Source organism: Chroicocephalus ridibundus, chromosome 2 (genome assembly GCF_963924245.1).
Source record: "Chroicocephalus ridibundus chromosome 2, bChrRid1.1, whole genome shotgun sequence".
In the NCBI taxonomy this organism is placed as follows: domain Eukaryota; kingdom Metazoa; phylum Chordata; class Aves; order Charadriiformes; family Laridae; genus Chroicocephalus; species Chroicocephalus ridibundus.
Window position 1 is genome coordinate 114088219 of NC_086285.1, and position 12955 is coordinate 114101173.

General features: G+C 37.5%; 1 protein-coding gene across 11 annotated transcripts in view; it reads right to left on the reverse strand.

Annotated features, from left to right (window-relative positions):
- Positions 1-12955, reverse strand: part of PTPRM (protein tyrosine phosphatase receptor type M) — a 481345-nt gene that overhangs the window by 208309 nt on the left and 260081 nt on the right. For all 11 annotated transcript variants that reach the window (XM_063326582.1, XM_063326581.1, XM_063326579.1 and 8 more), the window contains exons 9-11: positions 11182-11291; positions 5670-5871; positions 1117-1219 (exon numbers count right to left, since the gene is read on the reverse strand). In XM_063326582.1, the coding sequence (XP_063182652.1) occupies positions 1117-1219; positions 5670-5871; positions 11182-11291 (415 nt within the window). The remainder of the gene's footprint in view (positions 1-1116; positions 1220-5669; positions 5872-11181; positions 11292-12955) is intronic.

The window sequence follows — 12955 nt, forward strand, 5'->3', positions numbered from 1 at the left end:
TTTTTTCTCAGTTGGTTCAAACTTCTCTGAAGTGTTACATTTCCTTTTCTAAAAGTTATCTGAATGACCAACAGGATGGCATTTCCTAAATGCAGACCTACATACATACAATACATGATGCAACAATGAATACCTTGCACAGTAAAAAAACCCATTCATATGAAACATTAAATATTCTGAAGAAACCAAAAGAACCGAAAGATTTTCACTCACGCATACAGGAGTATACCAGATATGTACTTCCCAGACAAACAGAAATTACCAAAAACCTTAGCATCACGATGAAAACAATTGATAGTCATTAACTACAGGTGTAAATTCTTCCTATAGAAACAAAAGAAGTAACCATTTCTGATGATACCTGATGAGCCAAAAGGAAAAACATCCTAAAGCTCTGAAAAATCTGTATTTCTCTCATCTGTATTTTCATTTATTCAGAGTATTGAGCTCGTTACTGGTTCTCATTCAAAATACCTAACCATTTCTCTGTTTTCTTCACTGAAAAGCAGGCCTCTTTTATTCTAATCAATGAAGGACTTACCCAGTACCATGTATGTGGCGGTGAAATAAACCTCTACAAATTGGAAATTCATTAATGGGCACTACATAACACTAAAGAATCTGAGCTACCAGTTTTCCAGGTTGATTTTTTTCCCTGTTTTTGCTATCATGGTCAATTAAATCTAAATACTTTATGAATGTTACAGTACATATTGTTTAAATTCGCTTACTTACTAAGAGTTTATTATCTTAAATCTGTGAAGTAAACAAGAAGAGTGAATATTAAAGACAGCAGCTCAGTATAAAAATGTGATATGCCCTTGAACTTATAACACTGCAGTAAGCAATTACCTTAAAGAAGCCACCCACACAACAGAACTACGGCTTTGTTCCTTATCTTCAAAGAACAAGCCACTTGCATCTGGATCAAATCCTTTAAACAATACACGAACACTCAACATCAAAGCACTTTCATTTTCTTCAGTTATTTAATTTAATTAGAGCTAATACAGACATGAATTTAGACACTGATTGCTGTGTAGAAAATCCCCAGAAAACATGTTCAAGAAATTAATCAATTTGGTTTTAATTTTATAAAGATTTTTTCCCCGGTACCTGACAGGAGCGCCTCTGCTCTGTGCAGGTTTCAGCAAGACTGTCACAGTGCTGTCAGTTTGATTCAAAGGTGTTTCAAGTTCATACGGTGGCATAGAGGGTGCTGGAATAAGAAAATAAAAGAGGCAAAAATAATCATTATTCCTGTATTTCTTCTTTCAAGAGCTGTATCTTTATTTGACTAGGTAATTTTAAAGAATTCTTCAAATATAAAGACCATATTATAAGTCTAAGATGCTTGCTGTTACAACACAAGTGTGAGACAACTGTTAAATAACTTCAGTGAGGGGAAAAAAAAAAAAAAACAAACAAAGGAATCCCAGCTCACTGCCAATTTCAAGACAGGAAACAGATACTGGTAGGAGTAAGTTTGCACAAAGCATTGAAAATCCATGACTTGGAAATTAAAAGTTATCTCAAGAAAAGCAAATGTGCAAATGTGCATGTTGAAGTGACTACAGCTTTTGAAACTAAGCCCAGCTTTCTCAGCATGTCAGTGGTATTAGGCTGCTCTCTCAGAATTTGTCATTCCTGGAATTTTAACTAGTGCTGTAACTGTCTATTGTCCACCACAGACATAATTTACAATAATGAAGCGGGATTATCACCATGAGAGCGTATCTTAGATTTGAAGCCACACTCAACAGCACTTTTGCAAACTGTGTCTTCATTGAGGAATTACAGTTATGATTAAAACAAACGATGCCTCAGTTATTGTCTTTTACTGTTGCTACTTTTTTCACTGCTATCATGTAGTCCCATTTTTATCATTATATTGGATGGAAGGCTGCTCAGTTAATTGGTTGTTTAGCAGTCTGTCGTATCCTTATTGTCCGGTAGTTAATGATGATACACAACTAACGGATTTAAAGGCTATAGAAGCAAAAAGTGGCCATTGCAATCTCCTCTGACCACAGGAATAACGCAGGGCAGTGAACTCCCCTAAACTAATTCCTGCTTGAAAAAGAAAATACATCTGGTGGGGGAGAAGATCTTTTCTTTAGCAGGTTCTTCTATTGGCTAATTACACTTCATGTTGAACATGGAGACCTATTTGGCATCTCAATTTGTTTAGCTTCATCTTCCAGCCACTGGAATACTTTGTGTACCATACTGACGAAGTTACTCAGTATATTATGCTCCACGTACAGATAGTATCAACCTCTAGGCTCATCTAGCAAACTAAATAGCTCCAACAATGTGAGTCTTTCTTTAAAGTGTATTTTCCAATCCTTTTCACCTTACCAGTCGCAGCTGCATCTACTTGAAAAGTATATGAACATCTCTTTCCTTTATCCATATTGCCCTATATACCCAAGTAAGGACTGTATTAATACTTTTGTCCACAACTCTTCGGTCAGCTATGAAAACATTAACATCTTCGTCGCTTTTCACTGATATTCACCAGTTTTGAAACGCTTCACAAATAAAAAAAATAGTCTTCAAAAAAATCCTTGTAAGCTGAGAGGGTTTTATTCTGTTTACAATTCCAGACAAAAGGCACTAACATTTAGACTAATCATTTTAAGTAAATTGGGTACCCGCTTCGAGAAGCCTAAGGGCATAATATTCAACAGTACTTTAGAGATACAGACAGAATTTTCATGTATTTCAGTTTTGAATATCCAGATCTTGTTCACATAATGTCCCTTTCTTAAGTTGACCATCCTGAAAATAAGGGAAGCACAGAGAAGCATCTCCAAAAAGCTTTCTTAACTCTGAACGGTTTTGGAACACTGTAAGCGTCATTTCTTGCCCTTGGTCTACTGCCCACATCTTAAAAAGTCTTGTAATCTTCCTAACTTATTCTTAGTCTCCCTCCACCAAAATTGTCTTCTTGTCCAGGATATGAGTTGTGGTTCTCCCAGTCCCAGCTTTCAGTCCTGGCTCCCTTTTCTCTTCTCTACAGATACTTGGATGTTATCTATTCTTACACTTTTCTCCTGTCTAGGTTAGGACTCTTCCTCTTACACACTGCCCCCACATAAAGGAGCTTATCAACTCACAGAGAAAACAGGAGATACTCCTCCTGTTCACAGTTTTTGCAACTGCACATGCTGGTCTTCAGCCGCAGAAAGCTCAGATGCACTAAACGGTAAGGCCCTTACAGACTCTGTCTGCACTGGGCCACACCGAGACGATGAACATGCAGGCATGTCTCTAAAAGCTTAGAGAACTTAAATCTATTTATTAAGGATGTCATCTGTGGTGACATTCCCTACTCAGTTGTGTCAAGTTTCCCCCATTTGTGTGCAAACGGCAACATTTACAAATTGCCCAAATCTGGACAGATTTTCAGAGGGCTGGCTCAGAGTAATGTCTCTCTTTTGCTAAATATTTAAATCCCTGTTTGAAAGCACTTCAGTAATGTATCGGTCACCAGAATTTTTCATGATGTCAGCCATGTTCCTGAAATGGATGAAATTCTTCTTAGTATGAAAGGCAGCATACAAAATTTCAGCCCACACAGATAACTTTTCACAGTTACATGAAACAGAAAACAGTCTTCTAATAGAGTGCCCATCAATTTTGATAGCAGGCCCTGTTACAAGCTCTGCTTCTGGTAATACATATTTACATACAGATCACTTCATCCATCAGTGCCAATCACACAACTGTAGAATAAAACACGGCAACTATTTACAGTACAGAATAGTACTACTCAAACACTTAAGACAGGAAATTAAGAGTATTTTATTCAAATGAAAATGCAGTCTAGAGTCAGACAAATTAAAATACAATGACTCAATTCAGAAATTGGTCTGACTGCACTGTTGCCACCTCATCTGTTCTAAAAAACAGTGAAACGTTTCATCCATAAATGTTCAGCATTTTCATTTCACATCTCTCCAATATGGACAGCAGTGGCCACATGAAGAGCCTCAAAGCCTTAAAGTGAGACAATGAGATCACAAGCCCACGGCACTGCAAAGAGGGTACCATATTCAAAAGCTAAAATTTCAGTTGTGATTTTTCAATGACGCTAAGAAAAGTATGCATTCTGCTTCTATTTTAAATTCATCCAAAGACTGGCTTTAACTACCCAAAGACAAGTCATAAACATTCCCTGTTAGTACAGAGACTAACATGAAGTCATGAGAGAGCGGGGTGCACACAAGACGGCTTGCAGAACCTCGCCGCGTGGTAGCTCGGAGGTTAGTCTCATGCCCGCAGTATCTGTTCAATGAGTTTTAGTTGGTGACATGTCACCTTTAGAAAAGAACAACAACGTAAGATCCAGCTTTGTTGCCAAATGCCCAGATTCTCCTTCGCGCTCAATAGTCTCCCTCCTTCCTCATTCTAATAAGGCTGATTCTGCCATCCTCACTCATAGCAAGTCTGGCTATGTCAGAAGTTGATTTCTGATAAAGTTTCTGCTCAGTATAGGAAAGGGGACGGAAAATGAACCTCATCATTACAGACCAGTGTTAATCATGTTTAGACTTTCCATAAAGAATAATTTTCTAACGTGAAAATTAACGACTTTTTTTTTTATCTCTACCGACACTTGTATTGGCAATAATTTCCACCTCGCATTAATTGCCTTTTCCTATGAAAATAAAAAAGAAATTGCTGTATTTCTGATCAAAACTTGTTGTTGTTTTTTTTTTCACTCCAGTGAAGACAGAAAATGAGTGACGGGGAAAAGTACAGAGAATGAGAGTAAAAGAGAAAGAATATTTTGTACCCAAATGTCTTTCTTTATCCTTTCTGAAAAGCAAAGTTGACCACAAATAGATAAGGTAATTTTCTGTAAATATTATCAAGGCCTCACAGTTCAACTGTCAGTTTAATTCCCAAGAAGACTGTAGAAAAGTGAAGAGTAAAGGGATTTCAACTGCAACTTTGCAAAACATTTTGTCATCAATTACATAAGCATTTCAGAGTATGTAATAGTATCGCATCCCATCAGCTGGAGAAATGAAGTGTTCCTCTGCCTCTGGGAGGGCTTTAAAATACTGCTCGTGGATCTGCAGAAGTGACAGAGTCATGCTGCTGTTATCTGAAAACCACCAGTCCTGATGTTCTCGTCTAATGCAGTTTCATAACCACTTCAGTCCACACGCCTGCCAGGAACATACGCAGGCTGGCAGTTAGTTACACTTTCTAAGCGAGTACTAGACATATAGTATTTCTGCTCTACTCTCAATTGTTCATGGCTCATTAAAGAGATTTTCCAGCACCGTTACTGTACTAATTTAGAATCATGTCAAGGCTGACTAAGCTCTGAATGGAACCCTCATCCTCACGTCCAAAAAACCCTATGCTAAATGTTGCAATAGCAGCTGGCACCGACTGCAAGCACGTAATTCATAGGGCTTCTTGGGTGATAAGTTACAGTTGTGAATAGGAATTTCCAAGTACGAGATGATATTTAAGCACTTGGAAGTTTTTCAGGTATGTTAATGTATGTCACTTTGACATCTTCAAGGATAAACATGTATTTTACTTTTTCAATTTACTGCTTGTTAAATCCTAAAGAAGAAGCAAACAAGAAAAGAATTACCCATGTCATTATCATAAGCAAACAACGATATTCTTTAATCAAGTACCTGATATTTTAGTGGTGAACTGATTTGTGATTGGAGGTCCAAAGCCTTTAGCTGTGCTGGCTCTTATGGTAAAAGAGTAGGTTGTGCCAGGATACAGTCCAAAAAAGAGATAGTGCGTTTCATTTCCTAGCTTTGAGACTCGTCCACTTTGATTGGATAAATCTATTTCTGGGTCAAAGGAACTGACTGCTTTGTAGGTGATCTGCAAAAGAATAAGAAAGTTATAAACTGCCTTGAGCAGATGGACAGAGATTGCATCTTTATCCAGTAAACCCTTCTGATGTATGCGCTGTCAGACATTTTATGATAAGCTATCTTACTCTCATATACTCTTCAAATCCCGAATCCCATGAAAGGACACAGAAACTTAGCCATAACTGCTATGAGTTATTACTTTTATAGATACAGAGACTTAGAGGCAGCTAGATTACAACTCTAAAGGATGGGTTCAGGCTTACATTAATTCTTTCAAGATGCTGGCTTTACCAGTGTCATTTTTTGAATTCATCTTACTGTCGGTTTTGATCAGCAACAATAACAAAACCAAAACAACCAGGTAAAAACAGATACGTGAATAACAAAAGATGTAGCCCCCAGTTCCAGCTGACTTGACTAAAATTACACTTTGCTCTGAATAAGATTATCCTTAAAAGATGATAAGGGCAGCTTAAGGCAAATTTTTCAGAAAGTGGGTAAAGCTTGTATTTTAGTCTGCAGCTTAGCTATTGTAATTGCTAATTTGGAAATTTTCAGGTTATTATATTGTACCTAGGTCAGATTTTCATTTGGAGGAAAGGAGAGATAAAATGTTAAGTAATATATGCAGACTGTATATTGTATCCTCAGTTCCTTCTTTAATTCAAACAGTATTTTTAGTTTTCATTAGAAATGTTAATATAAGTTCACAGTAAAACTTGATCCAGATTTCTTCTATTAATTACTAATTTCCATGCACTGTAATGAGAATTTAAAAATAAGAAATCCATTAAAAAATTAAAAAGTAAAAATGATTCATCCCTCCTTTTTACTTTCAAAGTTTCATTTGTATGCGGATAATTCCAACACTCTTATTATATAAAGTGATAATTGACATTCTTTTTGCTATATTTATTCTGTATCATTATAATTAAGAAGGCACTTAAAACAATACATAGAAACATCTAAGCGTTGGCATTACACATTACCTTAAACACTTGCAATCTTCTAAAACCTCTGACTTAATGAAAATTGATTTTTATATGACCCATCTAATATAACATCAATAAAGTGCTGAAAATTAGTAATAAAAACTTCGATACCATCTAGATAAACCCTGACATTATTGCAGTACATACAGGAAGATCCTCTACAACTCTTCATCCATAAATTGAACTGAAAGTGCCTTAAAAACTGCTCAACTAGCTTTCCTAATTATAACAGAAGACAGAAGATTACACTAGCAAATATCAGAACTTTTATCAGTAAAGAAATTAAGTTTACATATTGTGCAAAAGAATCTGCCTGATGGATGGTAAGTGCTGTTCTGTCTGCTTGTGGGAGAGTGGGTCAGAACTTTTTTTGCAAATTTTAAAAGACAGGTTAGACAACTATCTCGTAACTATGTTTTGTACACAGCTGATCCTGTTCTGCCGCAGATATGTGAACTAAATGACCTCTTGAAGCTCCCTTTAACTCTGTTTTCTATATTTCTATGATTCGTAACTGCATTTTCCAAAATCTCACTTAATTCTATTGAAAATAATATCAGGCTATTGGAGATTCTGCAGCCTATGTTAGAGTCTTAATTTTTTTTTTGCAGTGTTTAGTTATTAGAAGCTAAGTGGCTGACGTTCTGTAATGAAATAAGTTCTTACATGGATCATGCAGAACACATGAAAAAAAGAAGCGTTTTGCCTTTTCAAATTGAACTTGCACTGTTTCTGTATTTCACTCCTACTTGTAAGACTGTTACTTTTGGTTTTTTTTAACGCGTTTCTTATGTCCACCATTGCTAATGCCAGTTCAGCTTTGCAGTGATGACAAAAAAAAGGCATGAGGGTAATTTTCTCTGGATGTTGACTATTTTTATCAAACTTAGGTGAAACCTTGCCCAAAGAACTAATCCCTTTATTCCTACAACTGTGGACCTGTACTTGTAATAGAGGAGCAAAATGCAACAATTTGTCATTATGTCATTTCTTCATCTAAAGGGTTTTTCCTTTAAATATTGGTAAAACAATTGGATTTGCACTTAATTTCACAATAGCAATGAATACTCTAATACTTGAGACTTCAACACACAGTTTTTCCCAGCACATATATTAAAAGACTGTTTCCTTCAGGGACTAAAAACAAATGCCTGGCCCCAGAAAACAGACTAAGTTATGAGATTTTTAACAACATAGAAATTTAGGTACTCAGAGTAGGAAATGCCAGACACAGAGGTGAGACTGAGCTTTCTCTCTCGGTGCAGCTATGCAGACTCAGGACTGCATATTAAGTTCACTGGGACTTATTAAGTTCTGCTGGGATCAAGACCCTGGGACCGCATGCTGAAAGAAGGTGTCTGCTGCTGTAGTCCTCAGGCTGCCCCTATAAGAAACAGCCATCAGCTGAAGCGCTTGCCCTGGAAGGAGCAACCTTGCTCCTAGGTCTCAGGCTTACATACTTGCAATTTTCCCTCACTCAAGCTGTGTATCTTCAACTCTAGACTGAAGTACCTGGCACTCCGTACTTGTTTTCCATCTAGCACTACAATTTTTTCACCCCTGGTTGTGTACAGCCCAGCGGCGGGTAACAGGTGAATGGAAGGAGCATTCACCCCTTGCTTCAGCTCTGCGCCTGAGTCGCTCCCTTGGCAAGGCAGGTTACCATGAATTGGGGAATCTCTCAAGCCGAAATGTCCCCTACCCAGGCCTCCCCTTTACTAGGTTAGTGCTCATCTGCTAGGCCATTCTCTGAAAGGTGAATGCTATGAACACCATAGTTTTCATGAAAATACCAAATATGGCATACGTTTTTATAAGAGCAGGTTTAGTGGCTAAGCTTTTTAGATCAGAATTGTTGATGTACGCACAGACAAGGCAGGCTTAGATGCCTCTTTATCTTAGCTTTGGCTTGCACCAAGGCATAGGCAGGACCTAGACACCTCACTTCTCAATCTTGGGTGATTTGGAGCTGTGCTGGATGCGTTACCTTGACAGCACAACGATCAGCTGGAAAGGTGCCTATTGAGACATGACGGATAGTCTAAATCAACCTATAAAATACAGGTACCTAAATATAATCTAACTTGTCTGGATTTTATCCTGTGAGCTACTTCGGTTAGCTAAAATATACCTGAAGTATACTTCTATGTTTCACCTGAAGTATATGTTTAAAACAGGTAAAATGTCCGTGTGATTCATTGCGTATATTTGTTGGCCTCCAGGTAGTTTACCAGTCATATTTATAAAATCTTTGTGATATATTTTAGGCTTATAAGCAAACATCAGGGCAGAAAAAGTATTGAAAAATACGCTTTCAGCAAGTAGGTGTGTGTTCATATTTAGCTACCTGACTGGACTGAGTTGGCATCTTTAAAACAAGGGATGGTTTGATTGCCTCAGTCTGTTGGTATCTTTTACTTAAAAATTAATTAAATCAAGTTTCTGATCTAACTGATTGCCTTGCTCCCTCTGTCTCTGCTTTGAGGTGTATTACCTAAGCAGTATAAGGAGATATCAGCATTGTATTTTCTTCTCAATATTCTCTTCATTGTTGGAATGCTAGGTTCTTTTGATGTTCAGAGACTTGCACAGTCCTGAATACCTTAGTAAGTCTGGCCAAGCTATTCTTTTCCATCTCTGAATACACCTTTACAGCTCCCATTACAGCTGATGGAGTTATGTATGTATATACATCTAAGAATGAACTGCACGTATACAGTTGCCATGGTTTCGGCTGGGATAGAGTTGACTTTCTTACTAGCAGCTGGTATAGTGCTACGTTTTGGATTTGGGATGAAAACAGTGTTGGTAAAACACTGATGTTTTTCCTCACGTTGAGATGGAATTTCCTGTGTTCTAGCTTGTGTCTGTTGTCCCTTATCCTGGCACTGGACATCACTGAGAAGAGGTTGACCCCAACCTCTTGACACCCGTCCTTTAAATATATATAAGCATTGATAAGATCCCCTCTCAGTCTTCTCTTCTCCAGGCTAAACAGACACAGTTCTCTCTTTCTGGTTGTTGCTGAGACAGGTCAAGGCCTCTCCTGCTCCTCGCACCACCCCACCAGCGAGTAGGCTGGGAGTGCACAAAAAGTTGTGAGGAGACACAGCTGGGACAGCTGACTCCAACTAACCAAAGGGATATTCCATACCATATGTCACGCTCAGTATATAAAACTGGGGAAAGAAGAGGGAAGGGGGGTTTGTTTGGAGTGATGGCATTTTGTCTTCTCAAGTAACTGTTATGAGTGATAGAACCCTGTTTCCTGGAGATGGCTGCCAATGGGAAGCAGTGAATGAATTCCTTGTTTTGCTTTGCTTGTGCATGCGGCTTTTACTTTACTTATTAAACAGTCTTTATCTCATTCCAACTAGGGGGAGTGAGCGAGTGGCTCTGTGCATATATTCCTCAGGAATGTAATCAGACGTGCATGAATGTTCCTAAGTAGAAAGATGATTCACACTGTGTGTTCCTATGTACATAAAGACTAACATCAATAAAAACCTTAACATATTAACTAAAACATTCTGATCCCTGAAAGTAGGCAACTGTTGAACTACTTGGAAAGCAGTTAGCTTCATAAAAAATCAATTCATACCTTTTCATAACATTTTATCCTCTTACAATAAAGTCGTTTTCAAAACAGTATCAATAGGTTACCATTCAATTTAACTTTTCTTTTACACCAACTCTCGTTTAGGTGGGTTTTTTTAAACAAAGCATTTCAATACCAATTTTGTAGTAAGGTCAGGTAAGAAGCTTAACAGTGATTACTGTCTGACAGCTTAATCTGTGCAGTCTTTTGTCAAATTTTCTAAAAGGCAGAGGTTCTACATGATGAAAAGCAGTGATTTTTAGACATCTAACAACATACAATTTTGTTGAATTTGCATTTTAAAAATGTAGATTTTTTTTAATTATGCCTGCTTGTTTCTACTACAATAGGCTTCCTGTAATGAGTCTTATCTAAATGTGATGTTGACTGTCACCACTGTGTTATGTCTCCTATTTGTTCAAAAATTCACTAAGATATGTCTTTCAATCTTTTAAATGTTTGATCCACATTACTAGATAGAATGCTACATCACATAGTTCTAAATATAGCAGTTTCCTTAAAGCTGATAATCCAAGAACATTTTGGGTCCTGCACAATTCACTCCTACATTATGTATTTGACTTCATTACTTTGTAAGTGTTACTATCTTCAAAAAGAAGATTCATTTTACATAAACTGGAAAAAAAATTAAATTTTCTTACTAATTATGCACTTTTGAAAATCAAAACTATACATAAAAATTAAAACATAGCAAAATGCTAGGTACCTCATACAAAGTAATCACACCATATGTTTGCGCTGGCTCTCTCCATTGAAGAAAAATCTTCTCTTCAAAGGTGCTCCCTTGAATGGATTCAAGTGGCACAGCACTCGGGACTAACAGATTAAAAAAAGGAAAAAATGCTGTTTTGAGAAAAATTTCAGAAGGAGACACTCTGCTTAATATTTGCGCTGTTGAGGCATAAAAACCATCCCACTATTATTTCCCCAAGACTGAAGCAAAGGCCAGGGTAGCTGAGGAGGAGAATGACTAATTTAACAAGATAGTGTCATTATACGTGGAAAGTTACATGGAACATACAGAAACATGGAACAATGGAAACATATATGTCACCTTCAGTGTAAGTGTAGTGAGCATCACATTTTTCCCATAAAACACTATTGATGAAAATAAAGGACAAATATAAATTCTTGTAAATAAAACCTACTCGTGACACCTACTTATCAATATTGTTACTGTCCCATAGTGAAAAACATATTAAACATTCATATATGAAAATGGACAAGCACTGAAATAACAACATATGGTGTCAACAAACTGAACTAGAATGGTTAGCTTGGAAAGACAAGTCGCATGTTGCATAGAACAATGATGCTCACTGATATTAGGCCTGAAGACCTACCAACAGGGTGAACATAGGGAAATTATGAAGCAGCCAAACAGAAAATCTGACATTATTCATTTTTCTTGAAGTCTCTTAATTTATGAGAATGACCTCTGAAGAGTCAGGGATGTCAGAAGGTTCTGACAAAAGGCATGTCAACTACTCTAACGTATCGACTTCTGTTTTCTGTTCATTCTGCAACAATTCCCAAGCCAACCTCTACACAGTTTTCAGACAAGGAAGTGTGTAAACAGCTCATGGATAGGTATCTGCGATTTTATTTTTGTAACAACACTTGCAAAGAAATGTGAAAAGAAAATCCTGAAAAATGTGGGACTGCTGTGAGGCAATAGGCATTGATGGGTTGGCACCTTTCACTGCATGTGAAAATCCAGTAAGAAGATACATTTAGCACTTTCCACAGGCTAGAGAAACTACCTTCTGCAGTGGTTGAAATAATTTCTCAGACCCCTTATTGAGATTTAGCTGAACGGTTAAAGAATAGGAAGATCTTCAAGCAAGACATCCGGTGACTCCTTCCCATTGCTAGGTCTGGTAGAGCACTATCCTCCTCCTACTGCTCCATGCTGTTGGTCTGGGAGTTCACACAGTTTGAGACTTTCATAATCACCTCTCCATAGCTCTCCGCAGAGTCCATTGCTCTAGCCAAGGGGAAGCTTCAAGGACACAGGTGATTGTTTCTGAATTTGCTTACCAGTCCTTTATGGACCAGTAAGATTACGCCTTTAGCACAACCTTAAGTCTGGGCACTAAACCTTGCTTCCAAGTAGGAGAGAACTGGCGAAATTCGTTTGGAATCATGGGGTTAATGACTTATGTGTAAAGGGAGAAGACTTAAATATAGTGTAAAGAAGTTGGAAGCATAGCAAAACACTGTGGTAACCCTCTAAAATTATCTGAAGGCCATAAACTGAGCAGTTATGACATGAGGGAGGTCAAACACTGGCAGAAGTTACCTGTAGAGGTTGTAGGATATCCATCTTTGGAGATACTCAAAACTCAACTGTACAAGACTTTGAATAATCTGCTCTCACTATCTGTTCTGAGCAAAAGGTCAGACTAAATGAGCTCTGGAGGTCCCTTGCAACCTATATGATTGTGTGATTCAAAAAGTTATGATGATTATTTGGGTCA